Source organism: Mytilus trossulus, chromosome 12, assembly GCF_036588685.1.
Source record: "Mytilus trossulus isolate FHL-02 chromosome 12, PNRI_Mtr1.1.1.hap1, whole genome shotgun sequence".
NCBI classification, from domain to species: Eukaryota; Metazoa; Mollusca; class Bivalvia; order Mytilida; family Mytilidae; genus Mytilus; species Mytilus trossulus.
Window position 1 is genome coordinate 3,656,531 of NC_086384.1, and position 27,474 is coordinate 3,684,004.

At 31.9% G+C, this 27,474-nt stretch overlaps 1 protein-coding gene across 1 annotated transcript; it reads right to left on the reverse strand.

Annotated features, from left to right (window-relative positions):
• Positions 1-1,431: 1,431 nt before the first annotated feature.
• Positions 1,432-27,065, reverse strand: LOC134692971 (transient receptor potential cation channel subfamily M member 2-like). The gene is made up of 13 exons (XM_063553640.1): positions 26,963-27,065; positions 24,132-24,235; positions 22,497-22,809; positions 22,047-22,132; positions 20,567-20,615; positions 19,251-19,382; positions 16,878-17,123; positions 15,064-15,238; positions 10,225-10,384; positions 9,368-9,597; positions 7,978-8,059; positions 7,194-7,227; positions 1,432-5,629 (listed from the first exon to the last, which is right to left on the reverse strand). The coding sequence occupies exons 1-13, from the start codon at positions 27,062-27,064 to the stop codon at positions 5,621-5,623; spliced, it is 1,722 nt and encodes a 573-aa protein (XP_063409710.1). The 5' UTR covers position 27,065; the 3' UTR covers positions 1,432-5,620.
• Positions 27,066-27,474: the final 409 nt, after the last annotated feature.

The window sequence follows — 27,474 nt, forward strand, 5'->3', positions numbered from 1 at the left end:
TTGTTGCGACTTTTCGTATATTCAGAAATCGAATGTGTATTTACAGAATTTAAAAAAAACAAACGGATCCGAATAGAATGCGAGTTACATCTTTTTTGCATAAGCAGTTACAGAATTTTTAATTGCGTATTTAAACACAGAATTCGAATTATTTTATACAGTGAATAATTTAAATCGCACGAAACTACTTCGACTGAAGAGATTGAACGGGACCAGAATATGATTTGCTGAATTAAATACAGAATTCATTCGGTATGTTGGATATTGAATGGCTCCAAAATTGTAAATCCGACCAGCCACCTTTGCCACTCTGCGTGACTTAAAAAAAAACCTAAGAATTAAAAAAAAATAATTTGGGAACTGAAATTGTTTTTTTTTAAGCCGGATATTCTTCTTGGTCCCGTATAATGATGTATTACGTAGTTTACACTGTACAGTTTACAAGATGATGTCAATAATAGTAGTATCTGTTTGTTTTTCAATATTCGTATTTTGGAATTGACCTACAGCATCACATACTGTAACTCGCACCTACAGCACGACATTGACGCCAGTGTACTCCAAAAATTTTGAAAAAAGTCTTTATATATGCACGATCAGTTTGCCACAACGATTTTCTAATATAACCAATGAATGGTAGACAAGTTAAGCGTTAGTCCTGTTGAAGGGAATTTATTTGATAAAGACACACAGTGTCTTAGATACACGATATTTTTATTAGTTGAATTTAAAATTTGAACTAGCTGTCAGTAACTTTGGGTACTCTCACGCTTTGTTTTTGCGAGGAATGTGTAAATACCCTGTCACGTCCGGCCTGTATTTAGGTTTGATGTTTTCCTGCTTTGTATCGATCTGATGAGTTCAACTGATTTGTTATATAGTAGGTTGTTATTTTGTACTGTAGTGTTACACCACTGTTTTGGTGGGGTTCCTGTTGCTCATGTCTTTAGTTTGCTATGTTGTGTTTTAAACGTTTGTTTGGCTATTGGTCCATTGGGGTTTTAAGCCATGGTGTTGACAGTTTATTTTCGACCTATGAGTTTGAATGTTCGTCTGATATCTTTCGACTATCTTTTTACATCCATGATTCCATTGTTTTTCACCACAGTTTGTTATAGTTCTGGCTGTCCCGAACCCGAAATAACCCGCACATAGAATATCTTATGTCTCTGTATTTGGCAGTAGAAAACGGGAATACTAAGGAATCGACAAGTCATCTTTAAATTTGTTTTTGGGGAGGGGAAGGGCATTGTTACGTCTATGTTTGATCTTGAATTAATTGAGCAATACTGTATCAAAATTTCCTCCTTAAAACTGCATAAACGTCAAATACGTGATGTATATGTCCAATGGACCAATGATCGAATGAAACATTGACTACACACACTTTTTTGTTGTGTTACATTTATTGATACATGTTAAAAAGTCACTATAATAAACTAGATATTTACTGATATAATAGATGTTAATTTAAAAAGAACAAAACGTACACAAATATTTTTCAACTACCAAGAAGAATTTTGCTCTTCATCTAAATCCGATTATGAACCGATGACCTTTTTTTTTTTAAAATTTTATTTGTAATAATTTTTAATTTATTTCACATTTTATGTTTGAAAAAAACATACTTCCACGATGATACCGAAAGAATGATATTTAAATCCAAATAAAAGAATAGGTATTGGTAATAACGGATACTAAAAATATACGATTATAAATATCAATAAAAATGATATATCTGTACAAAGTAAAACATCAAAAATATCAAAATCCAAGGAAATCTCAAAAACAAAAGCTCAAACACATTAATGAAGGGAAAACATCTGTCATATTCTTGCACTAGTACAGGCATAACCTGGTGTAGTAGGGCACCGGACGTTTGCGCTTTTTTTAACATGTAAAACGATAGGACACTTGCGCTTCAAATACTATAGACATTTTGACTCACCCGAATTAATTTGACCGGACATTTGCGCTTTTCAAGTTATAGTCGACTACCTGTATTTTGACAAAAAGTAATACATTTAATTTATATTTGTCATTAGTACGACAAATGGTCCAGAATCCTTCCATGCCCACTATGATGAACAGTTCTACTCGACCCATCCTGCGTTACTTTAAAAAAAAACTTTTTGGAGAGTATCATTCAACAACAGTCGGTGAACTACTTTAAGATTCGTTACATTGATGAACAGGCACCCCGGTCTAGAATTGAGAAAGAGAAACTTGATTATTTATTTGAAATGTGGGCGAAATACCAGTCAGAATAGATTATCATTATCATTCAGTCACGTCTCAGTCCTTACCGCTGAAATGACGTGCTGGATCAGCTCCTGATTACCCGTTGGCTACAACATGTTACGCTGCTCAGATGGTTCAACGACAAACTAGTAAGTTTGAGACGTCCCTTACAGTGAACCCGCGTCAGCGACGCTCTGAAACCCATTGTAGATTGGTGAGTTACATATGCTGCCCAGACGCCCGAGGGCTATGTATACCGTGGTTTTACAAATGTAAACTGTACCATTGCAGTCATCTACTACAGAGGCAATGATTTATCTACCAACAACACATCGTCGTGGTTAGCGGTTAATCAAGTCAAGGTCGTTAAACACTGCCATCATCAACTCCTTGGGCTTCTGTTATGAAGCTGAACTGGCCTGTGATGACTACACATGCTTTTTTGTCCTTATAATGTTAACTGTTAAGTACATATCAATGTGCTATGAAATGTGCTCTGAAACAATATTTTTCAAATTTTAATCATTAAGAAAAATATGATTTTAGCTGTTTAAGGTCAAACCTGACGGTCCCAAGCCCAGATAAAAGGAGAAGATAGTCATATTAACCAAATATTGCAAAAGCGCAAAATGTCCTATTATTTGAGACGCAAGTGTCCAAAATAAAAAGCGCGAATGACCAATGAAAAAGAGCAAACGTCCCGCGCAGGTGTAGAAACTTGTGGCAAAATGCTGATTTAATAAAGCTATTAAATTCCATTATTTTGACAACAATGTGTGAACATAAAAAACAGACATAATAGGTATAAATGTTAAAAACAAGGAGTACAGCAGTCAATTCAACATTGTGTTATAATCTCTATTACTATAAAACTATATGATACATATCATGGATATATTGTCAAAAATAAACAAACCAGTGAAGCATATTAATAAACCTAACAAATATCAAATGGTCGCTTTCTTATTTTATATTTCACAACCATCCTATCCACCTTTTTTCTAATATAAAACTTTGTGTCGTTTGACTTATTAAGGTTCTTATTCAATACATAGGTTTAGTTAAATAGGCAAACATTTAGTGTATTGAGAATTTTTTATACTTCATATCAGTTGTAGTCTTTGTTAAATTTTGTTTTCATAATAGTGCACAGTTGATAACTTTTGTCCGATATCAAAGGAAAATTAGAAATTAAGGTGGTACCCAACGCTTTCACTGAAATTAATTTGGCTCGTTTAATTTTCATAAAAAAGTATTTACTTTGACCCTTTAACAAAAATATAAAAAAATCAAAAATTTTGAACCAACCGTTTTGTCAGAAAAATTACACTGGTTATATAGCAGTTTGACAAACACCAATTTTGATCATTGATAAGCTTAATATTCCTTTTACAACACAACGTACTTAAAACGTTAAGCTGACTTTACAGAGTTATCTTCCTGTAGTGTTAGGTACCACCCTAATAACCTAACATCAAGCCATGGTTAGACGAATTCAAATTTCCTAAAGTGAGAGAGACAATTTTCTGAAAATTGTATACTTCTAATAAAAAAAACTGATTTGTTCTAAGATAATTACATTTTGAAATAAATTGCAATCATGATTCCAATCCAACATTTATATGATATATAGGATTAAAACATAGTAAATTGATTTAATAAAACAGCGACCATAGACAATTGAATTATATACATATATTTGAAATAACCTTTCCATTTTACAATATCCGACTTAAAAAGTTTCTATCTTTCGTAAAGGTTAAATGTTTAAACACTTCAATAGTATTTGCCATACGACATTGTATAGTCAGTGTCCCACATTACAGATGGATCAATCATGCCAACACGCAATTCGAAAAAAAAAAATCATTGTTTTTGTATTTTAATGTAATTTGGATAAACTAAGTATGAATTTTCAGATTCAAATTCAAATGTAATGCGTCGAGCATTCATTGAAACGGTAAATCCAGGAAAAAACGCTTATTTTCATAATTCTATGCCTAAAAATTTACTTAAGTAATATTATCGATAAAAAACAAGAAAGTAGGAACCAAGTTGGTAATATGTATAAGGTAAACTTAAACTTAGATCTCGTTGTTATCAGACCGCTTCAAATTCATAATATTTATGATATTGAGATTAAGCAAGTTTTTGACAAGGTGTGCAAGGAAGATTTATTTTACACCAATCATCAAACCATAAAGAAACCCAACTTTGATCTGTAAAGTGTTATGATATTAATATATATCGATTACTTTATAAATGGGATCAAGTATGATTGGAACTAATGCGAAAAAACCCGAACATACAGACAGACGAAAAGCAAACATTAAGTCCTCATTTGGCTTATTCGTCAATAACTAACAAATATTCAAAAGTTGGTAAGAATGACGTGCCGAAACATCAAATAATTACAGACAAAGACAAGGAGAATATGCTACCATAGCTGTTATGGTTCACCAATTCTGAAGTACATAAAATTGGAAGTTACAAGGCAATCGTTCTCTGCGGTATTGGATTTTATTTTTCCTGAAACAAACTCGACATCTAAAGGACAAAAAAAACCCAACTCAATGAACCCACTTTTTGCAATCAGCAATATAATGGTAGATGATAAATGTATATTTTATCAAGTCGAACAACACAATATATCGCAAAATAGAAAGTTATATGTGTTTACACTATCGATAAACAGTCACAGAATTTGTGCAAGAAAAAAAACCATCATAAAGCGAGGGTTACATTGATATATGCATATTATTAGTACACCTACTGAAATAAGATACAAATACTCATTAACAAACAAAAAAAGACAAAAAATAAAATCAAGAATAGAATTTGATAAAAATCACAGCAAACAAATAAAGATTAAAGCAAAAAACAAACAAACCCAAATAGTAAAAAAAGACATGTACCTTCATAAAAAATAAAACATGCTATATTAGATGTTTCGATATGCTGCTGACCATTGGTCATGATTTTAAGTTCCATACATTGAATATCAAATGGTATTTAAAACTTAATACAAAATATAATCTAATTATCCTCCAAAATAAGGCATGTATCAGTTACTTGAATTAACATTTATTTTTTAAGTTCCTCGTTCAGTTGTTAAACTCATGATATGTGTATTCTAAATTAAGATATTGATCAACTTATAATAAATTTCGCCTAAAGCGATACAAAATATATGCCAATATGAACAACAAGTAGCCTGCATAAATGTGTTATATTTCCAAATATTTGTTGGCAAACATCGAATGGCATAAGTTTGTCATTCGGGATACACAAGTCAAAAAGCATTTTTCAAACAATAATAAAGCACAAAAAATAGTCTGTTTCTTAATTTGTAACAACTCTGTGTAAACGGATGTCATCATTAAGAATTCTGAAATATATGTAAAATAAAACATCAATAATAAAATTGTAGACTTGAATTTCAGTTATTTTCTTTGAGATTTTGTTTTGATCTGAAAAATATTAGAATCATATCAAATCAAAAATGTCAAAATGACCTGGTCTCCAAACGGAACTGGTATTTGCTAAGTAAGTAAATAAGTACATTTTATTTAAAGTCAGCATATATTTACAGACAAAACAGGAGCACTGGTGAGCTCCTTAAAACCAACTATAAAACGCCTGTTTAATATTTTGAATTTCAAACATTTCGGTGTCGAGCATCACCGAAGAGACATTAATTGTCAAAATAAAATGAGCAAAGATACCAGACATAAAATTTTGTACCCCAGTTGAAGGTTTCTTCTACAAAAAACTTATCATTGACGTCCGAATAAAAAAAGTGAATAGGTAAAATAAATAATGTAATTGAAGATGATTGAAATCCAAAAATTCCCAAGGTTTTTGGTAAATACAGCTAAGATAATGATATGCTTAAATAATCAGCACATATAAATAGCACATAAATTTTCTGAAAAATATAATGTTCTGAAAAAAATATATGCCCAACAGAAATGAAGATTTCATTCTGTTCCAAAACAAATTAAAACAAGAATTATAAATGTTATATATATTAACATTTATAATTACCAATTGCATGTCAGAAATTCAGAGTTCAATGGAAGATTTTGGCTTAATTCAAAATGTTTTTCTCTTTAAATGTATATCAATAATCTGAATTTTTGTTACAACTTAAAATTTTCTTTAAACCAGCCCCCACCCCCCACCCCCAAAAAAAAACCCAACCCATTATATATAGGTAACTGGCACTTTCTTATATTTTTTCTGAATATTGTGCCTTGGTATTCAGTGGTACATTAACAGGTACACTGTTTGAATTGTTCATTACTCTGTCTAAATAAAATATCAAAATCCCTATTGTATAAATTAATCAATTATATTTACATTGTGCTGTACTTTTCCTTATTTTAAATAACCGAATTCAAGGCTCTCCCTCGACACCATTCTCGACAATGGTCTTAAGAAACGACGATAGTCCGTCGGATGAGAACACTAAATGGCTGACCCGTGTTAAGAGAAAGCTATAGTTCTTGCACGTATAAGACACCCTTGTAGATTTCGAAAGAGAGTAGACTAATACCGCTACAAGGCAGCACTCGCACCCACAAAATTGAAAGATAATGATATAAGTTGTAACAAAGTGTGTCTCATTCAACTATGAATTAATATGTTTAAACTATCTAGTAGGGCCAAACGAAAGATTTTTGCAAATATCCACGAATCCCACTCAGCATGACAATTTATTAACAACTTAAGCATATTGAGCATTCCTGGCTTATATCGTCTATGAATACACAAAAAGTAAAATACTAAAATTCTATTTTAAAAACTACCCAAATCTTCCGGGTCTGGATTTGATTATAGGTGTAAAAATTAAGCAGAGTTTTATTTATATTTTAAGAACGTGACGACACTTTGACAGGTGTGTTGACAACAATCAAAATTATAAAATAATATTGCAGTAACATGTTTACCGTATTCTCATCAAAATTGTCGATGTCTATATTTCTGAAAAGATAAAAAAAAAGTTGGTTTAATATATTCACTCTATATGACGTTTACGAAAAGAAAGACTAGATCAAAAATGATTAATATTAATATAACAGGACGATGAAGATCTGCCATACAGGTTTAAATTAGTATGAGATCAGATATCCCCATTTCATTATAATCATGTATTGTAATTATTTTACTTATTGTTGTTTTTCTAGAATCAACTGTTAATGGTTTTACAGATTTCATTTTGTTCTTCGATCTTTAAATTTTATTAATGCATCTACTGTTATTTCACTGATCGTGAATGCAAACAGGGAGTGTCGAAAACCAAAAAAAAAAAGGAGAAAAGAAGAAAAGCGTTAATAATTTCGATTGAAGTCTTTTTAAAATTAAATGACAAGTTTTGGCTCTGAACGATAAAGCTTGTAAGTTTGTTATTATTGATAATAGTATGTACTGGTTTTTGAACAGTTCGTTAATTTTTTTTTTTAATGAAATGATCTATGCATTATTCTGTATATCACCGAATCTATATCGCCGGTTATGAATGCAAATAGAATCTCCCTACAAGTTTGTTTTAAACATATGAGTAATCCAATTGTATTACACCAAATAAACAAAGATTTTCAAATATGAACATTTTAGGATGGTAGTTAATTCAGGTATATAATAAAAGTCACATCACGCATGTGATATCGCAATAATGATATAACTGTGTACTAAGCTATCCTTATGCAATGATTTCTTAAATTTGAAATATACCCCCTGGCTTCTTGTGCACCTTCCTCCTCTGCAAATTCGGTTGATTCTAGCCTCAAATCATAATTTGTATCATACAGAAAAACTGAAAGTATTTATATTTTGGCAATTAAGATATCAAATATATGTATTCTTCATGTACAGATATGAACCACAAAAATTCTGACGTCACAGAAAACAATTGCATCTTTTGATTTTTTTCCCAATTTAAAATGTAAAATTCCTCTTAGAAATAAATAATATGCATTGCCGGCTACGAAGAGTTTGTTATAACCTACCAAAACTGGGAATTTCGTATCCAAATCACATATTTTTGATGTATACTGCATACTCTTTAACTGTAATGGTGAAATTGAAAGCAAACTGCTCACCATTTGACGTTTTGACAAGGCTTGTCAAAGTAGTCAAATTTTAGTTGTTTAGCATTATATACTCTGACTGTGTATCCAATAAAATTGAGAATGGAAATGGGGATTAATGTGTCAAAGAGACAACAACCCGACCAAATAAAAAAACAACAGCAGAAGGTTACCAACAGGTCTTCAATGTAGCGAGAAATTCCCGCACCCGGAGGCGTCCTTCAGCTGGCCCCTAAACAAATATATACTAGTCCAGTGATAATGAACGCCATACTTATTTCCAAATTGTACATAAGAAACTAAAATAAAAATAATACAAGACTAACAAAGGCCAGAGGCTCCTGACTTGGGACAGACGCAAAAATGCGGCGGGGTTAAACATGTTTGTGAGATCTCAACCCTCCCCCTATACCCCTAACCGATGTAGAAAAGTAAATGCAGAACAATACGCATGTATGTATGTGTTAGTGAGCACTGTGTAAGTATACAGTAAAACAATGTACAGTACAATTAACAATAAATGACGTCACCCTACAACACATTTCAGATAACTTCTTTTTATTTTAGTTAACGGCCTTCTTATTCCATAACATTGCACTAGTGTCAAATTATTTGTTGAAACACCTTCAAAACTCATTTACTTATCATTCTGAATACTTATTGTCTTTGCAAAATGATTCTTGTGAAACGAAGAAGATATTTGTACGATTTGCTTAAATAAAAATGTACTTCGTACAACAGAAATAGTTTCAATATCATACAATCTAATTTTATTAGGCCCAAAAGAAATTCTTGACTTTGGGTTTCCCAATCGATTTAGAAGCATGATTGTATCTTAGAAAATAGTGTATAATAAATTGAAAAACCATTTTGCATCTGATGTGATCATTAAATCATTTAATTCCTTTGTTTTTGTTTTCTTTCAAATCATCAATTCTAAATGAAAAGGTTAGCAGTGGCCTTTAAACTGTTTTACAAATATGTTATTGAATTATTATATTTCATTTTTGCAATATGTATAGTTTAGAACATACCTCTCACACACATTGGGTGATGGTTTAACTTTGTCTTTTTTATATCATTCGTGTTCGAAGTACGCAGGTAGAACATGAAAGCCGCAATTATCGCGACAATTATTCCAGGTAGAGCAAGTAACTGGAGGTGTACAGGAAAAACCGTTTTGATACTATATTCTTCAAGGAAACACATCTGCATCTCCGACCAATAAAACTTTGAATTCTTCTGTACGTCTGCATATGTGTCACTACAATCAAATCAAAATTCAAATTTAACAAATTTATCTTGTTAAACTAAAGCAGTTTATTTTGTTTAAAAATCGTTTTCGTGTTGACTTGATTTATCATTGATGTGTTTATAACTATAAATTGACTGTTAACAACATTTAGTAATTTTGAAATACTACGACTATTCTACTTTAGGAATAGATTACCTTCGCTGTATTTGGCAAGACTTTAAGGAAATTGTGATCCTAAATGCTCGTCCACTTCGTACCTTATTTTGCCTTTTAACCATGTTTGATTTGAGCGTCACTGATGAGTCTTTTGTAGATGAAACGCGAATCTGGCGTAAATATGAAAATTTGATCCTGGTATCTATGATGAGTTTATTTACAACCACTGGGTCGATGCCACTGGTGGTCGAGATTTGTTTCTCCGAGGGTATCACTAGCCAATTAAGACTCATATTTGACGCTCATATTAAAATATTTATAAAGTCAAACAAGTACAAAGTTAAAATACAATACTTTGCCATGTCCTTTTGAAATAGAATTTAAAATACTGGTAATTATCTTTTTGTCAGAAAATGTCCCGAGTGAGTTCGATGTAGGTCTATTATTTTTCATTGTGTAGTTCATATTATATTTTTTTACCTATATATTGCTATAAGTAGATTTAATAGTAAAACTACTGCAATCAATCCATAGAAGGCTTTTAAGTAAGGCGTTAGGTATAAACCAAATTGGTCAGGACACCGCTGTAAAACACCACTCTCATATAATGTCCTGTTAAATGTGCAGTCCGGTTCAGTTACTAAAATAAAAGAGTGTATGATTTTCGAAGAAAACATTAATGAATACTAGTGTTGATAAACTTCATGAACTTAAGAATATTGCAAAGTATTAATAAACGACATCATTACTTTTCATCATATAATTTTCTTATTACTTTACTATCAATACATATCGCATATACACATAAACCCGAGTTGTTTTTTTAAATGACAAATTAAACGAATATTCTTATGTTGTACTGTTCTACCACTATCCCAGGTAAGGGGGAGGGTTGGGACCCCGATAATATGTTTTACCCCGCCACATTATTTATGTATGTGCCTGTCCCAAGTCAGGAGCCTGTCATTCAGTGGTTGTCGTTTGTTTATGTGTTACATATTTGTTTTTCGTTCATTTTTTTACTTAAATAAGGCCGTTAGTTTTCTCGTTTGAATTGTTTTACATTGTCTTATCGGGGCCTTTTATAGCTGACTATGCGGTATGGACTTTACTCATTGTTGAAGGCCGCACGGTGACCTATAGTTGTTAATGTTTGTGTCATTTTGGATTTTTGTGGATAGTTGTCTCATTGGCAATCATACCACATCTTCTTTTTATATTGTCATTAGATAACAAACCAAATAAGCACAAACATACAAACGTAGACTGTTAGAACATTATCATTAAGAAAACATACTTAATATTAATAGAAATTATAATCTAATGAATAAGATATCACGCAATTAAAAATCCAGTAATTACTCTTAAACATGATCACTAAAAGTATTGACCATATGAGATCAAATGCCTGATAAGGTGGTATAAAATAAGTCACTTCACGTAATCAACGGTTCAAAGTTTAGGACCGTGTGAAACCATCACGTGCCTGATGTAGGTTTCGAATGCTTGTAGACAACAAGTAAGATGACTAAACATGCTCTATTGGATTCAAACTCGGGCTCATGGCTTCACATTGAATGCAAACATGATGGTATTTGAACGATACGGCCTTGAGATGTCATCCGTAATCACATGTCTTTCAGTATAATTTAGTTCATTGTCTCGATTTTTCTAATTAATTTTTAAAAATATAAATTTTCTATACATTTATATACATACTTTTTATTCCTATATTCTTCTTTGCCCTAATTTATCGTTTTCATTATGTGTGATTGTTTTATTCACGCATTGTTGTCAATATAAAGGAATTTTGTAAGACAGTCATTCAAGAGAAAGGTTTAGCTAACTTCAAAACCAGGTTTAGTCCCCCATTTTGTACATATGAAAATGTCTGTACCAAGTCCGGAATATGACAGTTGTAATCCAATCGTTTGATGTGTTTTAGCTTTCGATTTTGTCATTTGATTATGGACTTTCTTTTCTGAAATTCCCCGGAGTTCAGTATTTCTGTGATTTTACTTAAAATCTCTTATTGAAAAATATACCAAGATATTTAGCAAACTTGAATAAACTTCTAATTATTGAAATTATTGTATCTAAAAACAAGCCTGCGTATCAACTATATATATTCTCTAGGGATTCTCATATTATAAAAATGCGTTAAAACTTAAACACACCAGTGACACCACACAGCTCAAGTATAACGGGGAACATTCATCATCCACTATTTTCATTATTATTTAAGATATTTGCATTAATTTGAAGACAAAAAGATATTCTTAACAAATTCATCAGAAGTAGTGAAAACAAAATCCACTGTGTCTCAAGTTTTAAAAGAAATCAATTACCCCCTGGTCTTTAAATGCAAATACAATTTTGTTTAAAAAGTAAACTCAGCAGTGATAACTCATGTCTAACGTAAGGGTACCCAAAATTGCACCGCGTACCCAAATTGCACCTATTCAGAAAAAAATAGCAACGGAAATCTTACAAGATTTTCTAGAGACTAAAAAATTTGTTTTTTAATGATTTGATACTATGTACGTATTTCAAAATAGGTAAACATATTTAGATATACTCAAAACGTTCACAGTATTTATCAACAGATGGCTGTTTACTGAAAAAGTAAAATGTACGAAAACGTCACCATGCGACGTCATCAAAACGTCATCTTTTTAAAATTAGCAAATTCAATATATTATAAGTATCCATTTCGTAAAATATGAAGAGTAAGCATGGACTAATATTTAATTGTTCGAAATATTTGAAGAAATTAAACAGAAGTTCGATTATTAGACTTTTAACGATGTGAATTTAAGCATGGATGCAATTTGGGTACTCCTCATTACAGAATCATAGATAGTTTGGAGGTTGATTCAAACCCATTTTTTTATAACTCAATGATGGATTAAAAATGAAACGGGTGTACCTTTACAATAAAGAAGGATAGGGCTACAAAAATAAACACAGTATGGACATTTTTTCTTGATCATAAAAAAACGTAGGTAAAAAAACTGCCACAATAGGTGCAATTTGGGTACCGTCACGTTATATATCTATCTTGTGAAAAGTATTTTAAAATTACAAAAATACTAAACTTCGAGTAAATTCTAAACGCAAAGCCCCTAAGCAAATGACTTAATCAAAAGCTTAATTACAACTAACGAATGCCATTATGGATAACATTTGTAATACTCCTGACTTTAAAAACAAGTTGAGGGTGAATCTGAAAGGCGACTAGGAAAAGTTAATCTATCGTTCGGTTGTCACATACAAAAGAATCGGGGATACCCAAAGCTAAACATAAATTTGGAATGCCATCTTTTTCAAACGGAACAATTTCTTGCAAGCCTCTGCAAATAATTCTTCAAAATTAAAATTGTCTCCTGAATTTGAATTGTCCTTATATCATGATAGAAGCAATAACGCGCCCTCTATTTCCTCATCCATTACAGCTAGCAGACGAAAATTGGCCAATCGTGCCAATGTATGATATTTTCCAATTCGATAATCGTGCCCAATCAAAATTTCTGTTAAACTGGATAAACATGTATTGTTAATATCTCAGTTTCTTTATGTTAACTCTTTCATATACATTTGATAAAATTAACTGTTTGCAATAGCATGTATTGTTCTATATATTAGTAATAAGAATGTTCTTATCCCGGGCATAAAACAATGCCGTATTTGGCGAAACCTTTTCAACTTTTGATCTTCAGTGCTGTACAACTTTGTACTTTTTTCACTTTCGATCTTTTATATCTGGGCGTCACTGTTGATTTTTGTGTGGACAGGGCGCGTTTTTGGCGTATTGAATTTTAAACCTGATGCTTTTTGTTATCTATTAATCATGTTTTTCTTTGTCTAAGGTGTTCTCCTATTTGTTTGTGTTGTAGTCCTGTGGTATTGTTTTGTCATCTCAATGTTATATTTGACTTTGCCATTAAAGTGCGAGGTTTGGCATGCCACAAAATCAGGTTCAACCCACCACTTTTATTATCCTTTAAAAGGATCCTGTACCAAGTCAGGAAGATGGCCATTGTTATATTATTGTTCGTTTATGTGTGTGTTGCATTTTAACGTTGAGTCGTTTGTGTTTTCTCTTATTTTTGAGATATTGAGATCAGACGTGGCACGGTACTTGTCTATCCCAAATTCATGTATTTGGTTTTCATGTTATATTTTTTATTCTCGTGGTGTTTTGTCTGATGCTTGGTCCGTTTATGTGTGTGTTACGTTTCGGTATGATGTCGTTGTTCTCCTCTTATATTTAATGCGTTTCCCTCGGTTTTAGTTTGATACCCCGATTTTTTTTGTCCATGGATTTATGAGTTTTGAACAGCGGTATACTACTGTTGCCTTTAATTGGTACATTCTGCACCATTTATAACACATGAACGGGTTCGTTTACGTGTACTTGTATGTGTATTTCACACGAACACGTTTACGTACACGTTCAACTGCTGAACATCTCTATGTCTATGGGAATTATCAGACATGAATTAAAAACTAATAAATTAATTTTTTTGCAATAATATATAGAAAAGTATGAACATTCGACCATATGTATACACATACACAATTGAATGTATTCAAACGCAAACCAGCTGCTGAAAACATCTCTCCTACAAGAAAACAAGATCTTTGGCACATGCATCTAAAATAATGTTGCGTAAACAATTTTATGCAGATGAAAAGAAATGCTAGCCTATACCATGTGAGCAATAAAAGTCAATCATATCATTGCCTAAACGTAAAACTTTTTAAAAAGAAAACAGATTTCATTTTATATCATACTGTACATAATACTGTATATATTGTAGTATTAAACGAAGAAAAAAAGTGATTTATGCTATTACAAATGACAAATATTCAATATTAAGGCTACATTAGGTTAACAATTTTTGATTCTCATATACAATCGATTAAGAGGGATACACAGCAAAAACAAAAACAAGAAATGCAACACTGGAAACGCTTATAGTTGCGTAGGTTTTACTTATATATTGCATGATAGAAATGAAGAAATTTGATTCGGCCTTACAATCATTTGATTCGTTCGTCACTGATTAGTTTTATGTAGGCGAATTCAGCGTCTAGCGTACACAATTATAGGTCTACTATCTTTCGTAATTTTCGTCTAATGATTAATAAATATATAAAAAGAAAGTTACTGAACGTCACAAGGTTTCTTATATTCTATGGAAATTACAAATGTGTCCTTCAACATTTTCTAATTACACACTTTACTATTCACTGCACACTGTACTGTGAAAAGATATCATTAAGATATTTATTTGATTTTGATATTTTTCTTACATGTATCACCATCTAAGTTCAGTTCTCCAAATAAAACCCAATATCCGTTCGATAAAATGTGTTCAATCTGTTCCCATGTGAACTCCGAGTTTGAATATAAAAGTGCATAATAAGACACGCTGTACCATATCATTATGACTGCCATGATAATCATAAAGGCAACAGTATCTTTAATCTGAAATGAATACAATGCCTTAATAAACAGTAAAAACCAAAATCAAACAATTAATAAAGAAAACATTTGTTATTCTAGCTTTTGGTTACCAGTGGGATACAGACCAAACATTACATGTAAACTGGAGGAAAAAATTAAACGCGGGGTTTAGTCACACACGCGCGTGAATTCTATAAAAATACCACATTACTCGACATTTTTTTCAAAATTTCGGTGGATTTTAAATGTACACAGGTTTCACGTTTACCTCTACATTAACGTTTAAATATCGCGTCTTTTATTTTTGTTAAAAAAACCCCGCACGTTTACTTTATAGCAAACTCGTGTTAACGCAGTTTTTCATGGCATCCTTGATACAATGACTTTTCGTACAACGGAAAAAAGCCAAACTGCCCTATTTTCAATCCAAAATATTAACGATTTAAATGCATGATATGGAACGTCTTTAATGAATTGTAAACTAAAATACACGAAAATAATAGAAATAATATTTACTCCAGAACTGTAAAACAAACTGAACTTATAGTTTAAGGTCGTGAGACGATATTAAGTTTATAAAAATCTGGCAATACATTATTTAAGTTAAGGATACATTGATACAATCAGAAAATGATCGCATTCTAGATAAGGGATGATTGCTTTTCTACAATGAGGAATTATAGTGCATGTGTTCAGAATTCATGTTTACTTGCATAATATTAAATTGCAAAATAATGGCATATCTGATGTTCAGTAGTTGTCATTTGTTGATGTGATCCATAAGTATTTCTCGTTTCTTGTTTCTTTTACATATAGATTAGACCGTTGATTTCACTTACTAGTAATTTATCGTTTGCTATTCGGTGTGAGCCAAAGCTCTGTGTCGAAGACCGTATTTTGACCTATAATGGTTTACTTTTATGTATTGTGACTTGAATGGAGAGTAGTCTTTTGATTTTTCTACCCTGTATACCAAATTGCCTCACATTACATTTTCTGACACCAGACTCGGACTTCTCTTGAACTGAATTTTAATGTGCGTTTTGCTATGCGTTTACTTTTCTACATTGGCTAGAGGTAAAGGGGAGGGTTGAGCTCTCACAAACATGTTTAACCCCGCCGCATTTTTGCGCTTGTCCCAAGTCAGGAACCTCTGGCCTTTGTGAGTGTTGTATTATTTTAATTTTAGTTTCTTGTGTACAATTTGGAAATAAGTATGGCGTTCATTATCACTGTAAATATTTGTTTAGGGGCCAGCTGAAGGACACCTCCGGGTGCGGGAATTTCTCGCTACATTGAAGACTTGTTGGTGACCTTCTGCTGTTGTTTTTTCTATGGTCGGGTTGTTGACACATTCCCCATTTCCATCCTCAATTTTATAATTGACACTCGTACCACATCCACTTATATCTATATATTCATTTGGATGTGTGTCGCGCAAGGATTCAAACACACCTACTCAGTCGTAATGACACATTAGAAGGTTATTTTTATTAATCTTTATTCACACATTAGAAGGTTATTTGACTTGCCCCAGAAGTTTTTGGTACAGGGACACTGTAATGCTATTGTATTAAAGGGTAGCCTTAACATATAAATATAATGGATTATTCATATCATTAATTGAATAACGTTTGTTTATAAGGTTAATCATACATACCATTTTTCGAATTATGACCAATTTTGGTCCTAGAAACGATGTCATGCAACAAAAATTGAGAACTCTTATGCACAACAGCGAAAATGCGAATAGTAATAAACATTTTGATGTAATGCGGAAACCGGATCCTTCACCAGTTCTCAGTATCATTCCAGATGTATATCCAATAATAACCATCCAATCAAATCGATTCCACCAATCACTTGCATAGCTTTTCCATTTTTGTCTTATAATAGCAATAATTACCTGAAACAGATATGTCACAACGATGAAGCAGGAACTTTTAGAGGTTAATTTCTGCTCTTGTTTATACACATGTTTTATCTTATTCCATTGAACGCAATGTATTCCGTCCATGTGGCAATCATTTACTCGTTTTTATTTTGTCATTTGAAATGCTGGTAATAAGCATCGCTCATCACTGAAGATGGATTAATTGTCCAAATGTGCACCTGGTCAGTAAATTTGGTTTGAACCGTTACACATATTGACGTTTTCTTTGAGTGTAAAAGACTGTGAAAGTGAGTGTCTAAACATATTACCTAGCCCTGTAGAGATAACAGGGTTGTCTCATTGGCAATCATACCACATCTTCTTTTTATATTATCAGTGAATTATTGTGAATAAACCACATTTTTCGTGTTCGCCATATTAAATTCTAAAGTGTTCATCGCATTAATTATCTTTTGCATTGGTAAATTTAATAGTATGTTACAGCATTTAGTTTTGATTAAACATTGTTTTGATATAATGTATGTTAATCATGATTTGAGTTGAAGAACTCAAGCAATTGGAAGATGAATAATCAATTTGTAATTGAATATTTAACAAACCACAAAACAGTTCAATGGTCAAGGTCTTGGACATTGAACTGTTTTGTGGTTTGTTAAATATGCAATCAAAAATTTATTATATGTGTAACAAAAGAAAAAAGCAACATCAAGCTTGGACAGTAATTACTTTAATTATTCAATCTTATTGTGCATGGCTAATTTTACAAATTAATATGGTCAAATAAATTATAACTTTTTGATTAACACTTTATCTGCAAATTTAAATTTTGAATTATCTATGAAAATTTTAAGCAGATTCACAATAAAAAGATAAACGAAAAGAGAAATAAAATAATGTAGAAATAAATGTGTTTTATGATAAAAAAAAAAATGTACCCTTGTGATACCAATATATGTTTAGTTGATCCTTTTTTCCGTTTTTTTTTAACAATACATTTTTTTAAACAATACATAGGATAATGTTTCATTTCCTATCGTTAATTATCCATTTTTAGATGGCGACGTGCCCTTGTCACCATCTTACGGTGTTTATATATCTCAACTTGTACGATTCGCTCGTGTATGTAACAATGTTTTAGATTTTACCGAGAGAAATTTATGTATTACTGAAAAATTATTACACCAGGGTTTTCGATATCACAAACTAGTCAAAACATTTACTAAATTTCATCATCGGTAGTAAGACATCATTCGTAAAAATAGCTCAACATGCAGACTTCTAATACGTTCAGGTATTTCACATCTAATTTTTTCATGGAAATATTCTTTATAAAGCACAAAGGTGTCAGTTTTCACCTCAGAAACTTATAAAACCTTTCAATAGACTTATTAAGAAGGGAAATAATTACGACACTGTTGTCAAGTCATTAAAGATTGCATATTTTGGCGTTAATATTGAGTCACTGATAAGATCTTTGCATCGGAACTAAACACATTTATTCTCAAAACAGTTGTTGGCATGGCACGGGTTTGGTTCTTCTCATATATGTTATGATGGTATGATAATAAACCCCTAACGGGAAGGATTGTGCCTGATGTTCATATGATGAAATCATAATCTTTCAGTCAGTTTAATTGAAGTCTGGAGCTGGCATGTCAGTTAACTGCTAGTATTCTGTTGTTATTTATGTATTATTGTCATTTTGTTTATTTTCTTTGGTTACATCTTCTAACATCAGACTCGGACTTATCTTGGGGGGGGGGTTGAGATATCACAAACATGTTTAACCCCGCCGCATTTTTGCGCCTGTCCCAAGTCAGGAGCCTCTGGCCTTTGTTAGTCCAGTACTATTTTTATTTTAGGTTCTTGTGTACAATTTGGAAATTAGTATGGCGTTCATTATCACTGGACTAGTATATATTTGTTTATGGGCCAGCTAAAGGACGCCTCCGGGTGCGAGAATTTCTCGCTACATTGAAGACCTGTTGGTGACCTTCTGCTGTTGTTTTTTTTATTTGGTCGGGTTGTTGTCTCTTTGACACAATCCCTATTTCCATTCTCAATTTTATTTATATGTTTGTTGACATTAAACTCTCTTTGTCGAAAAAAAACCCCAATGAAATATATTTTAACAAATACCTGCTTTATTTCATCCACGAAAATACTGGCAATCAACACTATGATGAAACAGTCTGTATATGTGATCCCATAATCACTGTAGTCAAACAGCAACATGTATGCATATGCAAGGAGTAATACTAAGAATCCAAGCTGTTTGAATATTTAAAGAATAAGATAAGTTATACATGTATACACATATACATATATAAACTAGTCATCACAAATAACAATCCAAAAGATTAAACTGCATTTTATTATTAGATATGATAAATATGATTGCTTGATTGATTATCCAGTGGCAAATAATTCATGCATATTCAGGACGAGTACAAGTTTAAAATAAATACAATAGGTAGGTCTTGTTATAATAGAGGCCATTTGGGATGATGGTCGGTGAAATTTCGACTGTCACTGGAAAATGAGGGTATATTGAATAGGGACAAAACTTTTGCGTTGCAACAGGCCCTCAAAGAGTTGTTTTAAGGGGTCTTAACGCGCAAATAGCGTGTCACTATCTTTACACGAGACATAATACATAGGAAAAACTATTCAATTATCCATGGAAAACATGCATTTTCATAGCAAATGCATATGATTCAAAGAATCTTACCAAAAAGGAAAATGAATTACACCGTTATCGAACACAAGAGTAAATTTTATTTTGTGGAAAATGACAAAAAAGGTCGCACTTGATTACGAAAATTAGAATTAAGCCTTCAAATATCTGCAAAGACATTTAAAACTTCAGACTGACTGTGTTTAAGTTGAACGTTTTAAGTTTTAATCTATTTCGTAATTTGTTTTCTTTATTTTTTTAAGTGTAAATACAATTTTTGAAATAACGAAATTTCAAATAAAATAATTTGCCTATTTAATAAATGATTAAATAACACTCTGGCTAACAATAAGAGTAATGGGCAATTCTTTACAAAAGAAGGGTTTATCCAATTTTACTATGTATATCTAATATCTAATACATTGCCTTGCATTTTTTCTTTTGGTGACTTATATATATATTGTAGATTATTGTTTGCGTTTTTCAATCTTGTTTGCTATTTAAAGTGCTCTCAAAAAGGTATTTGTATTTTTAGATTTCGTACCGCTTCATTTTTTCATGTAAACAACATAATAATGGATACGCAGTTAAAATCAAATTCAGTTTCTCGTGGGTTAATTTTATACTCTACACATTTTAAGTATGACTTATGACTGATTTGAATATATAAGTGAATAATTAGAATCAAATGTGCACGTGCATCTTTAAATTATTTAACAATCAACAATCTCCTGTTACAGGATACAAGGAGACCTTTAAATTTGATAAATGTTCATACCATGTGTATAATTACTTTCAGGAAAGGCAAATTATACTTCTTGTAAAACCTGAAATTATATTATGATAGCATATGACCTGTTTTACTTTTTGACTTTAAGATGCAGAACGTGAAAACTCAACGTGAAAACATGATCATTTTTGCAATATAGGTTCAATCAACTCCCTCTGATTGGTTAAGCTTTTTTCAACCGATTTTTATAGTTCGTTTTTTGTTTGTTTGCCTGTAACACCACTGTCTCAGGTTAGAAGGAGGGTCTGGATCCTGCTAACATGTTTCTCCCCGCCACATTCTGTATGTATGTGCCTGTCCCAAGTAAGGAGTCTGTAATCCAGCGGTTATTGTTTATCGATATGTAACATTTTTTATCCTTCATTTTTTGTTCTTATTTAGGCCATTAGCTTTCTCGTTTGAATTGTTTAACATTTGCCATTTCGGGGCCAATAATAGGTGGTTTTACGAATTGGGCGTTGCTCATTGTTGAAGGCCGTTCTGTTATCTATAGTTGTAAAATTCTGTGTCATTTAGTATCTTATAGACAGTTGTCTCATTGGCAATTATACCACGTCTATCTATTTCATATTTGTACTTTATTTGGTAAAATAAGACAGACGAATACATTTACAGACAGACAATTCCCCCTCCTTCTCAATTGGGTTAGAAATATTAGACTGAACCATATAAATTATATACAATCATTAATTAACAGACATAACCACTTAGCTGCATTGAACGAATCATCATCTACTACTAATAATCTACTACTAATATATCATCCTTAATTCGGGTTCAGTAATCATATTTAGTTGTTTTGTTATGCGTTTACTTTTCCGCATTGGCTAGAGGTATAGGGGAGGGTTGAGATCTCTAAAACATGTTAAACCCCGCTGTATTTTACGCCTGTCCCAATTACGGAGCCTCTAGCATTTGTTAGTCTTGTATTTTTTTTTAGATTTTAGTTTCTTGTGTACAATTTGGAGTTTAGTATGGCGTTCATTTTCCCTGAACAAGTATTCATATTTTTGTTTAGGAGGCAGCTGAAGGACGCCTCGGGATGCGGGAAGTTTTCGCTGCATTGAAGACCTGTTGATGACCTTATGCTGTTGTCTGTTTTATGATCGGTTTGTTGTCTCCATTCCCCATTTCCATTCTCAATTTCATGAAGGAAGGTTAGACATAGTGAAATATGTTGAAATACATGCGGTAGATGAATTCCATAGACATTTGACAACTGGTTATTCTGACATTAGAAATTATTATTTCAGCGGTTTTTCTGAATATATAGTTGAAGAAAATTATTTCTTAAATACATCTCTGAAAGCGATATGTAATAGTCTCTGTTATAACAACAAACTCTGACATATAGTTACAACAAATGCATTTCGAAAGTGTTTAATAGATAAATCAACTGTTTTTCGATAGCGTAGTTTCAAAAAGAAAAGAGTTTTAAAATCTCTGGTTAGATCAACATTATACTTACCAACGTAAAGGGCGTGCCTCCATGTTAATCATTAACAAAGGCAACACAAACAGGTGGACTGCAGCAAGGACAATAAGGCTAAAAATCTGAAAAATGAAAAAAAATGTTTGATATAAATTGAATTTAAACATTATTATTTTTTTTAATTCCCCATTTATTTTTTTTCTATATAAGAGGGTTGTCAATGCTTTTGAACTACGACCTTTATTTAGATTTTGTTTGCGATTTTGATTCTATCGTCTATAATTCTTTTGTAAACGAAACGTGATTCTAAATTACCTTCAGAAAGTCTATCACAACTACTGGTTTGATACCGTTGCTGATGGTGTTTCTTCTCCGAGAATTATCACCCACCCAGTAGTCAGCACGCCTGGATTGGAAAACACAGTTCGAAATCACATATATAAAACAATAAATATCAATCTATATCATAACACTTTTTTCACTTACCGTCTGTCTGTTTATCTTTTCTGTACCATACCACATTTCATTTAAAATGTTGTTCACTGTGTCAGATTCAACGTAAGTATTGTTTTTAGTGATGATAGCGTCTTTAAGATATCCATGATTTAAAAGCAGCCTTGCAGCATGATTAACATTGTCTCCTTGCTGTTGTTCTCCTTCTTCTGTGTTCTTTAAAATAGATTGGTCCTCCTTGCTGTCTTTTTTTATACCTTCAATAGCTGTAATTTCTGTATTCTCTATTTTCTTATCAGCATCGTCAATGCAGCTTGTTATGCGAATTGCTCTCTCAGTAAAGGCACTTGAAAAAATTATTCGACAAATAAACGAACACGATATTGTATCAATGTTAGCAAACCTAAATACAAAAAAAACCCAATAAAAAGGCGAGCATTCAACAGTGTGTATGAATTTTTTCCTTTTTATAAGATAAATCTTTATTGCGAAAATTAAGATCTTGAGATCAATACATACACAAATAGTTCAGTTCTTCTGTAATCATAAGATGGCTATGACGTGCTGAAGAATGAAAATAAGACTTAATGAATTGTTTGCGTATGACGCACTTTACTGGTTACGCCTTCATTTCATAACGAACGCACATACGCCAATAATTAACTAAAATATATTTAAATATTATAATATGTAATGGTCAATATGACCAATAAACACATATATTGTCAGATAAACTCTATAGATACCAGGACTAAATTGAGTATATACGCAAGACACGCGTTTCGTATACAAAAGATTCATCAGTTACACTCGAACCCAAAAAAGTTAAAAAGACCAAATAAATTACGATGTTGAAGAGCATTGAGAACCCAAATTCCTTAAATTTTTGCCAAATACAGCTAAGGTAATCTATGCCTGAGGTAGAAAAGCCTTAGTATTCTAAAAAATTCCAAAAATTTTAAACAGTAAATAAATACAACCATATCAATGACAATTCATGTCAGCATCAAAAGTACTGACTACTGGGCTTGTGATAGCCTCTGGGAAATAAATCTCCACCAGCAGTGGCATCGACCCAGTGGTTGAAATAAACATATCATAGATACCAGGACTAAATTTAGTATATATACATGACGCGCGTTTCGTCTATAAAAGACTCACCAGTGACATGAGCGACGCTCGAATCCAAAAAAGTTAAAAAGACCAAATAAATTACGAAGTTCAAGAGCATTGAGAACCCAAATTCCTTAAATTTTTGCCAAATACAGCTAAGGTAATCTATGCCTGAGGTAGAAAAGCCTTAGCATTAAAAAAAATCAAACATTTGTAAGCAGTAAATTTATAGATATAACCATATCAGACGCTAGATTGATTTCAAGTCAAGTTCGGAGACTGCTCTTTGTTCGATTGCTTAAACCATATAAACATTAGTTTTCAAGGTTCATGTTCAAATCAGTATTATGAATGCTTCAAAAAGTAGTTTTAAATCACATATAAACGTTTAAGGCTGACCTTAACATTTATACATATCACACATTAAGACTTATTCAAAATAAAATTTGGAGTTCAATCGTAATAATATAAATATAAACTATGCAAGAAGCGAATATAATTTCAAGATATTACGTAAGAGTTAAAACATTTAAAACAAAATGTTTTCTAGAATACCTTTTCAAACGTTGCAGTTTTTCCTTCAAGACTTTAGTTGTTTTCCAGCTATTGATTTCGTCGTCTAATATGACACATCCGAATAGGATATGGTGGATATCAATCTGAAAAAGTCATCGTTTATCTTAAACTTAATTAAAATATTAAAAACTAAAATAAACAAACTGACATAGACAATGATAGATAGAGCGGGAAACCATTGTTACAATGGCATTAAAATTATTAAACAATATCAACACTGAAGCAATAAATATAGGCAGCAATATATATCATGCAGCACCAATTCTTTCAATACGAAACATCTTAAACTTAATTAAAATATTAAAAACTAAAATAAACAAACTGACATAGATAGAGCGGGAAACCATGGTTACAATGGCACTACAATTATTAAACAATATCAACAATGAAGCAATAAATATAGGCAGCAATAGATATCCTGCAGCACCAAGTCTTTTGATACGAAACATGCGAACATTTGGAATCGTTGTTCACGTGAACTAAAACAGTCAACAAGTTGACCACGAACATTCATCCACAGTTATCGCTGCTTTTCTATTGACATTTATCAAACATTCACCGTAAGATTTTTTGTTACCATCTTTGGTATCATGAAAAATCTGATAACAATGCAGTTGTGTGTTCAGCTGTGTCAGCATAAATACAAGTGTCCCGTAAAAAACAACAAAAACTATCCTTTATATAACTCATGTACACTGTGCTATGTCATCGGATTTCGCATTGCATTAGCATCAGCAGGATTAACATCTTTTAAGTGCTTAGTTTGATATTTGAATTTAAGTTTTTTTTTAAGGTAAAAACTATTTCCACAATTCACATGTATATAAAAGAAAGAAATGTAAATTGAATAGAGAAAATCATTGGCAATACTTTTCTTCCGACAATTCCTGTATTTTTGAAAAGCCTTCTGCAACAACATTTTGTTCTCGATCTAAGAGATAACTGACAATCCAGGATAACAGCGGATCATTGATGCCAAACTTTATCTAAACATCTCGATACATCACAAAAAACCCCACCTTAGATCAAACCCACTAGCCATATTTCAATTAACTGAATAACAGAAGAGATCCCTCCTGTGTTTCAAAATAACCCATTCCATAATCTTACAAACATAACTAGTAACAGAAAATAGAACGATGGTCCAGAACTGAATGAGCAGTACCTTTTCCTTTGTAAATAGGATAAATATTTGCTATATCCCACTGTTTAAATGAGAAAAAAATGGTTAAGAAACAAATGTAGCCACCTATTTTAAAATTCTAGGACTGATACCATCAGGTCCAACTGGTTTATTCATATTCAAATGTCTGGTTCTGTAATAATATTACATATATGAACAAATTATTGTTAATGATCTGTGTCTTATAAATGAATAAACATGTTCTCAAGTGGGGTTTAATCTCTGTTTTTGTTGTGTAAAATTAGACATAAAAGTTGCAAGGCACCACCATTTACCAGGGTGGAAATTTTTTTTTATCATAAAGTTGTGATGTCAGTTAGCTCTTATCGGCATCATTTGCTTGTCTAACTAAATAAAGGCAACAGTAGTATACCGCTGTTCAAAACTCATAAATCCATGGACAAAAAACAAAATCGGGGCAACAAACCAAAACCGAGGGAAACGCATTAAATATAAGAGGAGAACAACGACACAACACCGAAACGCAACAGCACACAGAAACGGACCAAGCAACAGACAATACACCACGAGAATAACAAATATAACATCATATAAATAAAATTATAAATTTATAACGATTTTATCAAAATTTGTTCCAGTGATTTGAACTACTTGATTTTTTTCCCTTTTGGCAAATTCTGGCACGATGTCTTAACTGGTTTTTAATTAAGTTGTTCACGAATGGTTTATCAGTTGGTCGTGATGTAATAGTTTAGGTAAGTAAATATCCATTGACAGTATTTTCAAATGTTTTGACAAAGTTCATATAAAACTCATTAACATTATTTCAATTAAAAACTATATCATCCCAGTCATTTATGATCAATTGGTTTATAAGAGCCTGATAATCAGCACGTTTGAAATCTCGAATTTGCCTTTTAAACGAGTGTTGTTAAAACATTTTCAACTGAAACAGGAAAATAAGAACCGCATATAGGATTTAAAACACTAAGTGATTTAAGTAAGGTTTTGCGATTTGTTATACAAATAAAAACGAATTCCAGTTTGAAAATAAAATTGATACATCTTCCTTTCAGATAAATATTTGACGTTTCATGTTCAATTGGGATAATAATGTTACAACGACTTAAAAACAACCAACAGTTTACCAACACAAAACTCATTAATTATCCAGTATCTGGAGCAGGTATATAAAAGGAAGTCGTGGTATGATTACCTTTTATAGCCGACTAAGCGTTTTTGTCTTTGCTCATTGTTGTAGGCCGTAAAATAACCTTTAGTTGTTAATTTCTCTGGCGTTTGATCTCTAATGAAGAGTGGTCTCATTGAAAATCACATCACATCTCCTTTTTATATTAACTCATCAGATGGAAACAAATAGAAACACATCTAACAAAAATGCAGAGTGTACTTGGCTATATACGTGTTCATCCCAACAACAAAAAGGTAGTTTACAGACAATCTGAATGTAAAGAGTTTCGGAAGAAGTTGTATGCAGCACTTGACGGAACCACTGATAAATAAGTTATTGTTAATTGCGTTTCGTCGATTGGCAGATGTTACGGGCGTATTCTGAAGGTCAAATTGTGAAAGGAAAACATTTCATAACACACTATATGTTCGTCAATGCTGTTATTTATTGAATCTATTTTATTTATTTACTAACATGTCCTGTTTCAATCAACTGTGTTGCACCTGACCATAAGCGTTTTTGCAGCAAAGCAAAAAATATAAGACCATAACACTCAGATTCCCAGTTATTCAGCATAATTCTGTTTCCTGTACAAACAAAATACAATTATTTTGATAGTGACTAAGATGGTATACATTAATTGAAAAACAAAATAGTTATGATATCACATCCTATGGAATGATAAACATTTCCTGCAATTCTAGCTCTGTAGATCTAGTAAAACTATGACAGTAAAAAGACGTTTAACAGTTTTTGATTTAATATAATCTGATTTATTTATGAAACAGACAACCTGATTGAAATTCATACAAAAAAATAATTTCTACAAAAAATGATCACTCTAGTTGTAATATTACAGCTGTTTCTAATATCTAAGAAACAATACTATAAATATAAACAGGGCAACAGTTTTAATGCAGTTATCGATCCCCTTTCTTCAAAAAAATCTGCAAGTTCTTTGATCATAGATCATGTTAAAGACACAT